This window comes from Leptosomus discolor, chromosome 1, assembly GCF_034619465.1.
Source record: "Leptosomus discolor isolate bLepDis1 chromosome 1, bLepDis1.hap2, whole genome shotgun sequence".
NCBI lineage: Eukaryota > Metazoa > Chordata > Aves > Leptosomiformes > Leptosomidae > Leptosomus > Leptosomus discolor.
In genome coordinates, this window is record NC_141391.1 from 117,741,216 (window position 1) to 117,758,533 (window position 17,318).

The following is a 17,318-nucleotide window of genomic DNA, read 5'->3' on the forward strand; positions in this document are numbered from 1 at the left end:
CATACAGACTCATTACTATTATGTTTTGCATCATTATTGAATATTATTATGGCCTTTAAAAAGGTAGGACTTGTTTGACACGCAGGTGGTTTTGGCTGGTAATGAGATGAATTCATGATGCGTTCTCCAGAGCGTAAGCTCATGTCCTCTCCAGATAGACAGGAACTGTACCTTAGATGACGTATTGTGTGAATATTCAGTGGTCTTTTGCCTCCAGCTGGCCTCAGCAGTCGAACAGAAGATGGGACAAGGAGGAGGGATTAGCTTTTGCCTATGGAAATAGTCACCCCAAATTGGTGGGGCAGTATGGGAGGAACTAGTACTGTCATCATTTCTCCCTTGCTTGATCTGCAAGTGAGTAGGACATCTCCAGTTCATCAAACCCCCGTCTCTGCAGGGGAGTCTTTTCAGGAGAGAGGCTACAGCACCTCAATGCAGGGGTAGGAGACATTCACCCTTCTCCAGCCCCCAGGGGGTCCTGCAAGGAGACACGTTCCTTGCTACAGCTTAATATCTCATTCCCAAAATGCTACTTTTTGTGTCAGAAACAGGTACTTCAGATGCTTGAGAATGGCTCTTCTCAGCCAAGCTGATTGCAAATTCAGTTTTACACTGAAAAACAGGCACCTCACCAGATTAAGGTTGTACTGCTCCCAGCACAAGCTGAGGAAGTTACCGCAGTGTATGTGGGGTTTTCCATGCGGACAAGGCCTATGACCAGCTGGCTCTTCAAATCCTGCAGCTACCTTACTGAAAAATGAGAAGAGTAGGTGTCATGTCTGGGAAGGCTTTGCATAGAGAGCATGTCATTTGCCTTCGGAGGGCTGAGCCCAGTAGGGAAGAAGGGGTCTGCAAGAGGCTCCGTTCCTTCCTGAAATCCAGTGCCTTAGTGAGGGTTGATGCCTTAATTTCAAAGGAAACCACAGCACTGCTTCCCAGAGTTTCTTCCTGGCCTCCAGGCAGAGTGTGATGATGGTTGATTTTGACTTCAGTAGCTTACTCCCCACAGATGCATGCCCTATCCCTTCCTTAGCCAAGCAGGTCCTACGGGTGTACAGCTTTGCTTCTGCCACGCAGCCAGGAAAACCCGCTCCCCAGCCACACGTGTGGGTGCTGCTGTTTGAAGTGGGGCTTCTGGAGATCTCTGACACAGTATTTCTGGGGCTTTTGCAGATGCTTAGTGGAAACTTCTTCCGAATCACTCAGCTGCCGGTAACACACTCCCCGTGATGGCTTGCAGGTGGTCCCTGGGTTCACACCCTCCACTCAGCTACATCTCAGGTGGAAGGCAACAGATTGCAAGGTGAAATACCAGTGCTACAGACTAGAACAGCCTTTACCTGCAGGCATGCAAAAATATGATTTTTCTGTCATGTCAGCCCTCTGAACAGGAGGGCACATAAGGATGCAATTTCCGCAGCCTCTGGCCGGAGTGGTTAAAGAAAAGTCCTCACCCCTGCACTGCAGCCTGCTCCTGCCACCCCTTTCCATCCCCTCCCGCTACCGCAGTGCAAGCGCTTGTTGGGCTGTGCTGTGAACTCAATTGCTGAAATGATCTGGGTTAAAAATAACCTTGTAAAGAGTTAAGGGACATATTTTTAGCCCAGATCATTTCAGTGATCCAGTTTACAGCATAGCCCCACAAACTCACACTGATGCAATGAAAGGGGGGAAGGAAAGGTCAAGGGAGAATGAGCAGCTGGAAACATAAGCTGGTTTTCTGCCAAAACCAGGACCTTATGAAACTGCACCCCAAAAGCAGTGACCCTCTCTTGTTTTCATCTAGCATATTGACAACTGAGCTGGGTGCCCAGCACTATTTCTGGATCTTGTTTGTGTAATCAAGACACTAGCCCTGAGCCTCAAATACGTTATTGTGTCTTCCTCTGACACCCTATATTTGTCACTATTTTTGCCATATTTGCTTTTGCTGAGGTAGTTTGTATGTGCAGCAACAGAAACCTCCATGAGAGTCATGGGGGAGATTTGCAGAGCTTGCGCGCACACATTGTGTGGGAAGGCAGCTGGCACGATGGACTGGTGTGAGAATGGGCTGCAGGGAATCCTCCCTGAGAAGCTATTTAGAAGCAAGGGAGGGATGTGGCAGTCAGGGACTGGCCTCAAAACTGCATCTCGATGCAGCTGCATGAGCATGGGGGTGGAAAGAGCACAGAACCAGTACCAAAATTGTGTAACTGTCACTGATTTCATAGCCGCTGAATACTCCAGCTTTGCAGGGTGCTGTGGAGGGCTTGTATCTCAGATAAGAGGTGCTCCACCTGGCCAAAATATCCTACTTGCAAAAGCAGGCAAGTCAGAGGATTCATAGGGGAAGGAAGGAGACTAGGGCGGTACAAATCTCTGCTGTTATTCAGCTGATATTTAAGTGCTGCTTAAGCCAAAAACACTCTGCTGGATGGCAGCTAATAGACCTTTGCTCTTTTCATCAGCCAAACCAAGTGCACGAATCCAAACCTGAAATTCTCCTTCAGTATCTGCTTCTGACCCTCACTGCTATACTTTCAGACCAGCATTTCCAGTACCATATTATGGACAGTGGCAAAACTGGTGGGATACCCACTCTGTCAGACGGAGTCATGATAGCTTTCAATCTCAAGAGAGTGGGTCATGACCAAAACTGCTAGCTGAGGGCTGTTGGAGCCAGTTTTGCACCAGTCCCAGCAGGACAGTCAAATTCATCCCAAAGCCACCTCTGGCTTTCCAGTTTTCCCCAGGAGTCTTTGCAGTTTTGATTTCAGAAGACACTTGTTGCCTGCAGTGACACTCCCCACCTGTAGCTTAAATCCGTGATCTTTAAGAAAAGCCTTTGTGAGTACCCAAATGGGATGCACAGAGAAACTCTTCAATTTCTTTACATCTTCTGTGTGGGCCTTTAATATGTACCTTCTCTCACCTGGTGCCCATAGTGAGTCCATGGGCTCTAGCAGGAGAACTGGTGAATGTCATTGAGCCAGGTAATGACACGGCTGTCCTGAGCAGCCCCCTCTGTGAGAGGTTATTACTCCCACATCAGGCAGCCTTACTAGACCTCTCATTTTCTGGCATATTAAATTGCCAGTGAAGCTAGGATTGTTCTACTCCAGTGCTGCCAAAGGGACCAAGTTGAGTTTCAAATGCAGATGAAGAAAGATGGGGTTGAAAACCATTTTCAAATTTACTCAATTTTATAAAGTTATTTGGAAGAGGAGAGTGAAACCCCTTACAGAGAACTTGCTAGTTGCACTTCCTCTTTTGCATGCTTACATTGATGGTATAATTCAATTCCTCTTTTGCTGCTCTGTCTGATATTTTTCAGAATACGCAATGCTTAGACACTTATTTTTATGGAACAGTAAAAGACCTCAGAGTAGCAGTCACCAAATTACTGCTAGAGTAAGTCTTTTACCTTAGCTTGCTGGTTTTAGCCCATGCAGGCTGACTACACTTCTCTTCTGAAAAGGAAAAGAATCAGCAGTTGGCTGCAAAATTAACATCTGAGTAATTTCACCTTTTTTGTCAAAAAACAGAGCTGCTCCTCTTCATCATTCATAAAAGTGGTGGGCTATATCACCGAGACAGGAAAAATGACCAGGAATGGGACAGGTTGCATTAATATCATGGGGCAGGAGAGAGCCAGCACTGAGCTCTCGGGTGAGAGGAGCAGATACATGTCTTAGATGTAGAAGAGGCTGAGGGCTGGTACATGCTCTGGGGTGAGAGTGAGAAAGTGAGGCTTCCTACCTTCCTCCCAGTAGGAATGAGACTGCCAGTCCAGCTGCTGGAAGTCAGGGGGATGGTGTTCTCCTTGCAGTGCAAGGAAGGGAACTTTTCGCATCTAAGTGCCCTGGTATGGCACTTTCCCTTGACTAGAAGACATAGAGCTTGGCACACAAGCTGGAGGAAAAGAAAAAGAAAAGAAGCTGTAGAAAAAGCTGGATACAGGACGGCAGTGTAATTGCCAGAAAGGATCTGAGAAAGGACTTTTCCTGTTGCAAAACATATAGCGTAATCGGAGAGTCTGCAGCTGGCAGTTTCGGGAGGACACAGTCTGTGGGCTACTTATGCTAATCTTAGAATGGCATGTTCACGGCTTCCTGCACCCTGGCCGGCGAGCTTCACGCCGACGAGAGCCGCGTTGCAATCAATGCCTGCTACCAGCAAAACAAGAAATGTGTGGAATCATTCCAGTCTCACAGCTTTGATCAAATCCAAAGAAAGGGAGCTGTGTTTTCAGACTGTAACTCAAAAAACATTAAAAAAAAAAAAAGAAAAGAAAATGAAAGAAAAACCACAACCACCCCAAAAACAAGAGGTCAAAGTGGCCAAGAGGAAGTGCAGTGTCTTTTCTGGGTAAAGGCAAAGGGCTGTGAAAGAAGCTGTTGGAGAAAAAGGGACTGTGAGGGAGGTAACCCTTCCACCACAGACACTGAGCACCTGCAGCTCCTCAGCCTTAACTGAGTCCTCGGTTCTTGTGTCCATTCTGCCATGCCCAGGTATCCTGGGAGCCAGTATGCTGAGCCAACCCTCCCAATCCATCTTGCCTTCCCCAGATTCATCCTTTGCTCCCTCCTCTTTCCAGCCCGTCCTCCCTTCACGGCAGGGAGCCAGCCTGCAGCTGGGAACCTTTCTCCCTCCCCACTTAGCCCAGCTGTCATTTTTCATGTGCAGCAGGTTGCCCTGCTGATCTGCTTACCTCACTGTTTATTCCGTTCCCCTTATCTACCACTTCCCCTGCCTGTAATTACTCTAATGAAGGCTGAAAATGTGGGGGGATGGTGCTAGAAATTCACTAAGAGGAGACAGCTTGATATGACTTTTGTGGATGGATGCAGGAAAGCTGGTCCAAACTGTATGGGAAGTTTAATGGGGTGAGATGTAGTCAGAATCCTGGAAACGGGGAATGGCAGACATTTACTGGGGCTTGTGGGCCTGGGAGAAAGAAGATAGCATTTATTGAGAGCATTTATTTACAGCTTTCTGAGAAAGGGAAAGGCCCTTTCCCACAATGCAAACAGGCCTTAGCCATGCTGCGCTCTACCAGGTATTTCAGACTAGAGAGTGCTCCAAGCTGCAGATGATGAGATGATCCTTAATGTAACCTCCTTGATTTGCTTTTAATCTTGAAACTAGGAGTCTAAAGAAATACTCTTTGATATTATTTCAAGTTTCCACAGCTACTTCTCCAGCCCCTGTAACGTGGTGACCCAAGGAAATGGTCCATATGTGAGCTAGATAGCTAGATTGGTGTTTCAAGGGCCTTTCACCTCCAGTGATGCTGAAGGAGTGGTTATGTTAACAAGACAGCAAGTCTCTCTTGGGCTGAGCAGCATAAAGGGAGAAGGAAGGGCTCTGCTGGAGCCTTTGGAGAAACAGAAATGTATTCCTCTAGCAACGACCTCTGGGGAAACTTTCTGACTGAGAAGCAGAAGAGTATTGAGGCAGAGGGGTGAGAAGCGTGGTGCTGGTTATGCATTCACAGTGGTGGTACAGGGAGAAGAGGTATGAGGTTCCTTGCTGATGGTTCATAGCCTAGTTTATTGTTTTGAGGTCTCCACCTCTAACAAAACAAGGATTGCTGGTTAGTTTCTCCTAGTTCCTCTGGTTTGGTTTTGCCTGGCATCAGATACTAGAGATGAAAAATAAAGGTTTCTCTTCATCACCTTTGATTTCAAGGCTTTCTACTCACTTGCTTGATACACACATAGCAAAGAAAACAACGTAAATGTGGGATGACAACAGGGCTGTGTGCTGTGGGAAAAGCCACACCATCCAGTCTCCAACAAGCCTTCTGCTTCTTAGCTTGTTGTCAACCCAGGGGAGGGGAAGCTTCTCTCAGTCCTGGTATTTTCTCCTCCCCCCAGCCCTGCCTGAGTATTTCACTGCCAAAAAAGCAGAACACCACAGGGACATCCCCAAGCAGATGCTGGCTTGCTGCTAAGACAGGGAATGGCTTCTTGCAGCAGAACCACTGGAAAAGGGAGGGCGCCAGTGACCAAAGCAGTAAAAAAGGGATGGGAGGGCTGAGAAGGTATATGGGAACATCCTTTACTGCCCCACTCCATCTGCTCATTGCGAGGAAAAGATTTGGAACAGACACTTGGCTTGAAATACTTAAATTTGCTTCCAGTGAAAAATACTGAGTGTAGGCTCTTCAACTAGAGCTGAAAGGCTCCGCACAAATTACTGATTTTCTGAGATATTTGAAAATGTTACTAGGTCCTGTCTTCCCAAACCTCTTGCTTTCAGATTGGATGATTGATTCCAGATGTAAGAAACTGCCTTAAGTCGCTGCTTACTCTTGAACTTTATAACACATACACAGGCTTCTCTCTAGCCTGCTTTCTTTTCTCAGCCTTTGCTCATAACTTGTTGTTCCCAATTTGGCAGAACAGGACAGCAGAGACCAACTCAGAGGTGGACAAGTCAGCATCACCCTCAGTGGCTCAGCTAGCAGGGAAATTCAAAGAGCAAGCAGCCAATACCACTGGAAAAGAGGTAAGGAGTTCTGCAGCCACCAGCAGGTAATCGAGTGGGAAATGAGGCACTCACCTTGCCTGTGAAGTTAGAGCATCAGTGATCTGAGCACGAATCCACCTTGATTTTGAACCTTTGCAAAGGATATGTGTCCTAGTGCAACACAAACTTTCACAGTATCTTCCATGCATTACTGACTTGTTGACAAGTATTTTGGTAGAGCCATACCTCAGGACAACTAGACACTGTAACTGAGACACTGTAAAGCTGGGTAGGGTATATATATACACCTAACAATAGCAGACAGCAATGCATGTACTACCTGGGCTGGCTTTTGTGGGCAGAGGGCAACAACGAAGAATGAAATAGCTAATATTGAGCCATAGAAAAAAAACAAAATAACCAAACAGATTACGCAGTATAGAAGCCAGTAGTAGGTCAGCAGCACCTTGTTCACAAAAGGAGGTTTCGTCCAGGTAATTCCTTCTGTACAGGTCTGAGAGAGAAAGCTGTCTCTTTACTTGCCCTTTTTACTTCTTCCCAATTTCAGACTCTGTGCCTATCTCTACCATGCTGAAACTTTGTTTTATTGAAAGCCCACTATGCCAAGCATTACCTCGCAAGCTGTCTTTCAGCACATAAGCAAAACACTAGAATACCTGTCTTAGGAAGAAAGGAAAGTCAGAGTGTTTATGGATGGAGGCTGACATTTTAGGAGAGCCCCGTGCATCATTATGCACTTTTTTAGAAGCATGAATGTTTACTGGGCCCTCTTCAGTCGGTGGGTGCCCCTTTAAAACTAACTGCTTCCTTCTGCTGCTCAGCTGATTTCGGCATGCCCCAGGTTGGGCCTAAGTAGATCCTCACTGTCATCCCTCTTGTCTGTCCGGATGCAATGGTGCCCTCTGTCCTGCAGGGCTGGCATGCCACCGTCTAACAGAGGTTAGCCGGGCCCCATGATGGGAATAGCCAATCTCTTCCCAAGCACTTTTTTTTTCCCCTCTGGTCACCAGCGCACCACTCCATCTGTCCCATTACAGTAATTTCCTCTTTTTAAGGTATGGGATTTAATTGCACTAAATCCCTCACCCTTCAGAAGGCAGCAAGTTCCCAGACCTCTCTTGTGCTATCTGCAGACCTCTGCTGCTCCCAAGCCAAGGCAGTGTGGAGGGGCCTCACAGTGGGGGGAAACTCATTTTCTCCAGAGACAGAGGAGGACAAAGTTTCCTGTCTTTTCTCTCCAAGCCATCTGTCACTTCCCCACTGGCTTTCTCAAGCTGGTTTCAGATTAATGGCTGAGTAGATGGTCTTTAACCCTTGCTTGACCCATGCCAGCAAAGAGGGATCTATCAGCCTCTGATACACTCACTGTGGCACAGCACAGCATTTCATGGTTGTAAAATGGTGACGTTTCAATAAGACATGGTATTATTGCTTCCTAGCATGACGCAAGGATAAGGGCAGGGCTGCCCTTGGCTGCTTAGAGATGCAGCATTGCCGTGGCTGCATGCAGCACCACCAGAAGTTAAGTGACATCAAGTCTACAGGTCCTCCAAGACAGCCAACTCTACAGAGGGCAAAGACACCATAATCCAGCTTTTCACATGTTTGCCTGTTAGAAGGTAACAAAATTATCCAAATATTATATTGTGGATATTATCCAAGATACTCAATATTATCCGAGTATTTTGTCTGTTAACACATAATAAGTGTGTTAACAGCTTGGCAGGAGACTACAAACCTGGCATAAAAATAGATATACCTTGGCTTCAGGACGAGAGCAATAGTTATGAAGGAGCAACTTCACAGGTGCTCTGCTATGCATCTTTTCCTTCCTAGTGAGCACCCTTGTACTTCTGACAGCTCAAGGACATTCAGAAGGAACCAGTGTCTCTGTCATTAAGTTCCCTTGTTCCTTCTCCCCTGGAGAATCTGTTTCTTAGTCAAATTAAAGGTTACGGATGAAGTCTTATCTTGGTGAGCTGCTCTTCTTCATTACAGAGAAAGGAACGGGGCTGTAGGCCATGTTGAAAAAGTCAGAATTCCTCTTTTTGCTCCTAATATATATCAGATGCAAAATAGTAAAATCATGAACGAGGTAGGCAGCTGAGACTCATTAAAAGGAAATCCTGGTAATAAGACGGGAAAGAGAACAATAACAAGTTATTCCAGTGTGAGGGGGTTTCCAGCAGGACACTCTGAAGATGACGCCTCTGGGAAGGCTTCTCCACCCTGCACAGCTCAGAAAAGTGTCCTTTGCACAAAGCCTGAATTGTCCGTGGTTTATGCTGTGGAAAGAGATGCAGACTACTTTTCCAACACTAGGACTGGGCTTGAGATGCTTACAAGCACACCTAGCATGCTGGCCACATGCCCATACGCTGGTATCTTGTGCTGCCTTTGGATGACTCCTTTAGGGAAGCTGAGCCCTGCCATCCAAGCAGGTCACTTACAGAGCATGCCCTTTGGTGCTCGAATTTCACTTCCTTTTTAAAAAAACCCCACCTGATTTCCCTGCTGCTAAATCGGTTGTTTTCTTCTCTTAGGTACCACCACATAAGCCAGCTCGGAGGAAACCACCATGCTCCCTTCCGTTGTATTCCCACAAACCTGAGACAAGTGACAATGATGAGCAAGTGAGTATCAACTTAATAGAGGGACAAGGCCTCTCCTCTCTGCAACCTGCTCTTTCCTGAGACATGAGCTTGGAGGTAGCAGAGAGGTCAGGCTGTGTAGCAAGACATCAATCATGCAGCATCAAACCTTCCCGTGCTCACACACACACACTGAGTCAGTCAGCTCCATGCTGTTTCCCACTCCTGTAGCATGGATACACATCCCATTTCTAGTGCTTTTGGTTTTACCCTTAGAGCACTGATGGATCCACCCAGTTACCGCCTTTCAAGCATTTTAAAGCAGGAACTGCTGACATTTATTAGATTTGAACAGTGCTCAGCACAAGGAGCATCCATGCTGTTTGTTGCTTTTAGATGAACTCTAAATGTTTGAGTATAATAGCATAATTGATCTGCTCTTGAGATTTTCCCTTCTTCAGAAAAAGGGAATAATTCATCCAGAGTGAGGAGGGGTTTTGTCAGCACTACCCACAGAATATTGTCTTGACGTGTCCTCCATACAGCACCCTTGAATGAGCAGGTCCCAGCAAGCTGCTGCTACTCACTGAAGTTTATGCTGAGGCCCTTTCCAGTCACTTTTGTCCTTCTGTATTTCAGGGTACCCACCAAATTTCACATTGTCACCTGCCTTTAACAAGGAGGTGGTTCTTTGTCCTTCTTTTCTGACAGCTACAGGCTCTTGCTGCCTCCATGCCGAAGGAGCACAAGCTTTAAAATCTTAGATTCCTTCCTTTTCCTTTGGACCTGAAAAAGGCAACATGCCCCTTCACCAAGCAATGCTTTCCCTTTCTCAAACTGTTTTCAGCCTTTCATAGCTCTACCTTTCCAGCCACTTAGGCTTTTCCTGGCCGTACTAATTGGATACCCTTTAACTCTTAGTCAAGTGGTGGCAGGAAGTCTTTCCTGTCACAAAAAGTTCGCAATGTTTACCAACATTAAGGCTTGTACGCTTTAAGAGGTAGAATTTTAATCTGTCCAGTCCTGAAATAATACCAGGAGAAACTGTGTCATAGGTTAGATACCTTGGCAAAGGCCATGTAGCAGCAGAGCCATTAGACATCACCTAACTCAGATACTTCAGCCAGAAAGCAGACAACCACCTTTTCCCCCAGAGGAAGGATACATGTATGTAAGAGTCCTAGGATGGCTCAATAGCAAAAGGGGAGCAGGGTAATGAAAGAAGAAAGCAAACTTTTGTTTGAAGACTATATGAGAAGCTATATGTGAGAAGCTATATGACTTCATTTGCTCCCCTACTAGCGCTTTCTGCTTATCTCTTCCAGGTTTTCTGCCTTCATTGTGTTTCCTCTTTTTCATCTACTTTACTGTGACTTTTTCATGTTTCGTTTTGTTTTGCAGAAGCGGTCTCCAAATGCTTGCCCCATTCCCAAGGTCAAGGTGAAAAGCTCCCCCATGATTGAAAAGCTGCAGGTAGGTTCTGGAAGAGCCTAAATGGCTGCCTCTGCAAATTAAAACTGATTGGCATTTGTTATAGCTACTGCCCTTGTGGAGCAGCCACAGGGGAATGGGACCCAGGAGCCAAGTGTGACAGCTAGGTAAGCAGGGCAGTGGCCTCACTGATGAGGGCCCAGTCCCACAATGCACAAACAAGGAAGGCAGAGCAGGTCTGGTGATAGTAACCAGCATCAGAAACAGTCAAGTGATCCTCAGGCACATCCATAGGCAGGTCACTGCATGGATCAGGATCATTTCGATCTATGGGGTACATGGCTGGGCATGGGCATGGCAGCAGCACAGCTCAGGTAAGGAGGAGGGGCAGGAGCCTCAGTTTAAATGCAGCTTGTGAGAGAAACCCTGTCTGAGACTTCTTCCAGCTCTTTCTTCGCAGCAGTCTAAATCAAACTAAGTCATCTGCACCCTATCAGGGAGCTGGCCTTGAGCACAGGCAGACGAAATCGTGGCAGTGGGAAGTGTGTGCTCCGGGCTCTGGCACTCCCCCTGCACGTGCCTAGAAGCTCTGTGCTTTCCTCGTCCCGATTCCCCCAGTTACGCACAAACACACCCAGTGCTTCTTGCCCTTTTCGTATCTCTCTGCGGTGCCTGATTCGTGTCGCTGAGGGCAGCTCAGCACTAGATAGCCGGCAGACATAGTGCCCTGCTGCTGCCAGCTGCCTCTCCTGGCAGCACGTGTGGCTCCAGAGCACAGTGCCTCCCGGCCACCCTGACACAACATAAGCCTATTCATAGCACTGTCGCTCTTCATGCACCCAAGGACATTCACCTACAAGAGCTTCTTAGTGACAGGCCAGCAGGAAGTGTTTTGCCACAGTTAATCACAGGCCTGCTCCTTTCCATGGTCTTCTCACTCCTCACGACTCCACAGCTCATTCAGAAGGCCTGCACACCAGGCTTGAAAATGTGAGGTCTGCTTGGGCACACACAGGGATGGTTTAATATCTTGAAGTGATTGCTGGCTCTTTGTTCAGACTTTCTCCCAGCTCAGCCACTGTAGACTGTGCTGGCTTGGCTGGGTCACTGGAAAATCCCAAAAGGCCTCAGGATGACAAAAGGACATGTCCCGAGATCCAGCTGCTGGGGAAGGGCAAATGTCCAGTCATAACTTCTCTGCCTGGACTTGTTTGTTGACAGTGTCACCAGGAGAGACCCATAACCAGAAGGTCTGTGGTTTGTGACAGCTGAGAGATGTGGCAGCTCCTGTGGCGAGAGCAAGGGTTCCTCCGTGTGGTTACCGCATGTAGTACACGCTGGTGTCATGCAGGCCCGTGACGGGGATTTTTCTTTCCAGGCCAATCTAGCTTTTGCTCCAGCTGCTTTGCTGCCGGGAGCATCTCCCAAGAGCCCTGGTCTGAAAGCCCTGGTTTCTCCGTTCAGCACCCCTCCCTCAACGCCCAGCAGCCCAGGGATTCAGTCCCAGCCCAGTGAAGTGAGTGAGACGCCGGTCAGCTTTGATCAACCCCCAGAAGGCACTCAGCTGCAATTCTATAACAAGGTAGGGTTATGCGCTAGGATTTCTCCATCACAGCAGGCTAAGGCTTGCTTATCGCTTGGGGATGAAGAGGAAGAGGAGGCTGTAGCCCTCAGTCCTGCCCTAACAGTGCGCATTTGTGGCCGAGGGAAGAGATCTATGCGCCAGGTTCAAAACAGCCTTCCAGTGTAGCTCTGTGGAGGCTCCTCTCTGACTGCCTGCACATGGAGCTTCATGGTCCATCAGCTCCAGCAACAGGGAAGGAGTGAAGTGACAGGACCCAGTCACTTCAGCTCAGCAGCAGCAGGGTGGCTGGTACCTGGGCAGGGAGCTCTGTGAGGAGGTGGTGCCATGTGCCAGCAAATATCAAAGGTGGCTGAGGCGCAGTTTAGCCATGTAGAACACGATGGTTTGCCAGGTGTACCACAGAGCGCACAGCACTTAAATGGGGAGCTGTAACCTGCATTCCCCATCGTCAACGGGAGTGCAGACTCCTTCCTCAACCACCAAACTGACAAGAGTAGAAAAGGCCGAGACATCCAAAGTTAGCAGTGTCTGCATAATGAATGCAGCGTCATTAGGTGTAGGGTCTAACTTGGACGAGAAGCCACAGTTTAAATTGGTACAATGATCTAGCACTAGCTTTACCGAAGGAAAGGAGACATATATTAGGGAGCTGCTTGTGCTCTAAAGTAGCCTCTCAGGGGCAGGAGCCCTTGTCTCCCTGCCTCTCAGTAGCAGAGCAGCATAAGTTAAACCACCAGCATAGCAATCAGTTTTCCATGGTATTTTCCTCTGTTGTGCCTTCCTGCTTTGCAGCACCAATCTCTTTGTCTGCTTCAACGTCTGCTTTTCCTGCCCCCAAGGTGCGGACGCGAGGATCGATAAAGCGCAGGCCTCCCTCCAGGAGGTTCCGAAGATCTCTATCTGAGTATGGAGATGGGGAGGATTTAGGGGTCAACATCTCCTCTCCAGAAAATGGTGCCAAGGAAGATGGGGATGAGGTGTTTGGGCCCAAGGGCAAGACAGAGGAGGCAGAAACAGGAAGCAAAGAGCAAAAGAAACAGACAGGGTCTGACGAGAAGCCCCCATCAAGGAGAGGATCCAGCAGATCAGAAGATGAAGAAAAAGGGGAAAAACAGGCAGAGGAAATGACTCCTTGCAAAAGTAAGGCAGGGGACACAAAGGAAGAGGAAGTGTGTCATGGTGCCCCAGGGGAGGAGAACTTTCCCCAGCTTCCCTCTGGAAATAAGGAGAAGGTGTTCGAGGGTCCCCAGGGAGAAGAGCAGCAAAGCAGTGCCTGTAAACAGGAAAAGGGGGACAAGGAGAAGGAAGAAGCTGAAGCTGAAGCAAAGGAGACCAGTGAGAGCACAGACGGACGGAGAACATCAGACGCGGAAGAAACACCACTGGCACCTGAACCGCTGCAGGACACAGTGGGCTTAAAGACTGCCAGTGAGTCTTCAACATCAGCCACGCAGGACCAGGGCACAGCGTAACCATGACACACAGGTAAGACAGGTCAGCATGATGATGGCTTCTAAAATACCAGAGGGTCTTGCTTATTAATGAAAATGGCAACTGTGACAGAACACACCAACATTTTTGTTGCTCCCCACACCTCAAAAGTATCAAATCTCAGGCCTCCAGAGGCTGCAAGGCAGGTTATTTAAAACAACCAGCCCTCCCGGGTGGTGTTAGAGAGGATGGAGAAGAACCAAAGCCGATTCTGGATTCAGTGAAACAGAGAGGCTCTGCTTACCAGGCACCCTGCTCAATTTCTGTTTTGAAAACAATTTGAAAGTAGTTACAGTAAAAGGCACTTTTCCCCCCGCAGTAACCATATGTATACCATCTCAACATGCCTCCTTACATATACATATTTATATGTATGTGTGTGCATACATATATGTATGCATTCTATATATATATGTTTAGCTTGTTAGCTTTGCCAGCAAAAATGGTGTTTGCACACACACCAGTTTCATGATCAGCCCTGGAATCACGCAAACACAGGCCTCTGCCACTTGAAATAAAAGAGGATTTCCACTGGCTGAAGTGGGGCTTGTTCCATGTAGCTTCTTACCTATTCTCTAACCACTGATAACATAGCCACAGATGCCTGAGGAACTATCTCATTCCAACTCAACCACGTGTCCCCTCTTCAAATGCCTCCTTGGTTTGGCAAGGAGCAACTGAAGGAAGCAGGCTCATGCTCAGGCTGCAGCTTGCCTTTGCCTCCTGGCACAGAAACAACCAAAGTACCCCCAGGTCACAGACTCCCCAGCATTGTATTTACTTAGACCCATGATTATTTTTCATAATTTCATTACTTTTCCCCTCTCTGAAGCACATACCCCATCAGGGCAGAGGAGACTTAACATGTGAATAGCAGCCATCTAACCCAATCAAGGTGGAAGCTACTGGAAAACCTTCAGTGGCAGGAGAGGAGCAGAATACAGATATCCTTCGAGGTCCAGACTCATCCCAGAACTGAGTAGCTGCTCGCTGGCTCTCTGCTTTGCACCGTCACATTTTGGGACAGTTGGAACAAGAGACTGGATTGCAATTGCTTCAGAGTTCAAAACTGAGGTGTTGGCTGATGTTCCTCAGTGATATTCGGGGACTGAGCGACCTGATACGTGCTGTCCTGGAGCTGACAGCCACCAGCACTCCTGGTCCTTCTGCTCCTTTATCCTGCTCCAAAATGTCTTTTTCTTCTCCCCTGCATGGGTCTTAGAAGTTCATCATTTACACATATACATATATGGTGCCTTTTTCTAGCTTCTTTTGAAATATTTTGGGTTTTCAAATTTCAGTAAATAATGTTCTAACAGTAGGAAAAAGTATGTTTTCTCCATATGTGCTGTATGGCAGACAATGTGAACCCTGAACACAGAGAAAACTCTTAGGACATTGTTCATAGAACATAAAATCCCTCTGAAGTGGGGATTGAGCTGGCTGATCTGTGAAACAGCCAGCCGTGGCAGGCAATTTTGTCGTGTGCTTCAACTTTGGGGTGGTTTTAGTGCTGGTGGAAAGTAACAACCAACAGACTTGATGCACAGAAAAGGTCAATGGGGCAAGTTTTCTTATCCAGTCCAGATTTGGAAGGGCTACCTGTCCATCAGTCTTCTTCACTTCCAGACCCTATCCAATCTTTTGATTCTTTTTTGAAACTTTCAGTGTGCGGCCACCAAGTGCCACTAGTGACAGAAAGCATCCTGGCTTACTGGAAACAGCTGATTAATTTTACGTAGGTCAAAGAAGAGGTCTTAGATGGATGAGTTTCCAGTTGTATGGCCTGACTGAATATGAATTGGTGAAGGTCAGATAGCCAGTCCCTCCTAAGTACTTAGGCGTTGTATTAGATTTGCGTTCACTCTTGGGGTACTAGTTAAATCATGGGTCTAGCAGTTGCTAATCCAAAAAAGCTTTTACACCTGGAGAGTATTTGTTGCCCATAAGAAATAAGTTATGTGGGGAAAGACAGATAACAGACCCTCACCTGGCCAGTTTCCTGACAGTAGTGCCTGAAGCTGTATCTGCAATACTGCATAGAAAGCTTCCTTGGCTCAAGGCCATGGGACTCATGTCCACAGCATGACGTAGAGCTGTGGACAAGTCTGGGCTCGTTGGAGACAGCGAGAAAGACTTGCCAAAAGCTGAGCCAAGGAGTCAGCTAGCTGTTAGGCAGTGTGAATGGTCAGGGGCCAGTTGCCTGAACCCGCCACCAGCCACCTAGTACCCAGCAACACAGACACAGCTGCAGAGACCAAGGGCAGAACCAGCCAGCTCCTCTTCATCCATCACAAAGCTCTTTCTAGCAAACATGAAGATGAGTAGAGTCAGAGGCTTGGGTTGTTCCTGTCTCTCTGGACAGGCAAAAGTATTTTACACAACACAGCCCACACCCATCCTTGAGTGGGGTCTGCAACATAGCAGTTTCACAAATCTGATGGTTTTGAGGGATATCCCCTTTCTGTTCACCAGCCCTAAAATCACGAGGAAAGAAGTGGCCCTGTGCCCTGTCTTTCTTTTTCCCCAGGTGAGAGCACTGAGGTGTCATTTGCTGAGAGCCAGCGGTGTTGCCCCTCCTGCGTAGCATGTGCTTGTTGGCAAACATGACCCCCACATCCTTTTGAGCCATGTTGTGGAGCATTGTTACCTTTGAATCCATTTTATTCTGTTTATTAGAGCTTGTATTCCAGGGCAGGCTGCAATCATTCGCTGTACCCTGTTTCTTCTCTCAGCAGAGTGTCCCATCTGGATGTGAGTGACTGTGCCTTACTGTGTATATAGACATAAGTGTGCCTGTTTAGAGAATGAATATGTGTATCCCGAGCAAGGGAATGGAAATCCAAGGGAGAAACAGAAGAAATAAATGGTGGAATAAACCCAAACCAAACCAAAATGTGTGTGTTTCCTCCCGGGGTCATGAAGGAGCCTGAGGAAGGATGGAGAGAGCTGGTAGCAGCAGGCAAAATAAGGGTGGGATTTCCACTGCCATTGGAACAGTTGAACATTAAATTTTAATTTAATTTGTGGTATTATTTACTTTTGGGGAACTACAATAACCAATATGCTTAATCCACAAACGAAGGTGTTCTTTGGGGCAAGGAATGACACTGGAGACTGCCACAGTCCCTGCCCCAGCCCTGCAGGTACAGGTATCTAGGAACAGAAGAAAGCAAAGCCATCTAGCTGAGTGCCACTTCTCCAACAGCATCCTTGTTCAGGGGAAGCATAAAAAATGCAAGGCGACACACAGTGATCCTTTCCCAGCTTCTGGTATCACCAGTTTAGAGACTTCCTGTGCCAGAAGTTGCATCACCATCTTTCTCCTTGATGGCTTTACAAGTTGCAGGGAAAAAAGATGCCTGTTTCTCAGCCGAAGGCACCCACACATCCCTCCTGGGGCAATGCCCGCTCAGGCGGCACGCAAACCTTGCCCCATTTGCAGGCCAAGTGACAGCAATTTCAGAAAAGACTCTTCGCCAGCATTAGCATCGTGACACCACAAAAGCAGAGGATACATGTAGGCAGGTATCCCTGCCCCATCCATACTATCAGGAAATGTTGGCTTGGGCAGTGTGGTCTTGTATCCACAAGGTGTACAGGGTCAAAAAGTTCTGACTGAAATGTAGACCACATCTTGGCTTGGTGTATAGGGTGGGGGTGCCTATTCAGACCCATGCGTATCTGTCAAATTGCTGAGGCTGGATTGTGTGATGTCAGGTGTAGCAACAGTGATGGTCAAA

General features: G+C 47.5%; 1 protein-coding gene across 1 annotated transcript in view; it reads left to right on the forward strand.

Moving 5' to 3' along the window:
* RCSD1 (RCSD domain containing 1) overlaps positions 1 to 14,645 on the forward strand; it is a 33,130-nt gene extending 18,485 nt beyond the window's left edge. The window contains exons 2-7 of the mRNA XM_009954452.2: positions 6,388 to 6,495; positions 9,021 to 9,110; positions 10,470 to 10,541; positions 11,878 to 12,081; positions 12,924 to 13,569; positions 14,408 to 14,645. Coding sequence (XP_009952754.2) covers positions 6,388 to 6,495; positions 9,021 to 9,110; positions 10,470 to 10,541; positions 11,878 to 12,081; positions 12,924 to 13,556 — 1,107 coding nt within the window. The 3' untranslated portion in view covers positions 13,557 to 13,569; positions 14,408 to 14,645. The remainder of the gene's footprint in view (positions 1 to 6,387; positions 6,496 to 9,020; positions 9,111 to 10,469; positions 10,542 to 11,877; positions 12,082 to 12,923; positions 13,570 to 14,407) is intronic.
* Positions 14,646 to 17,318: the final 2,673 nt, after the last annotated feature.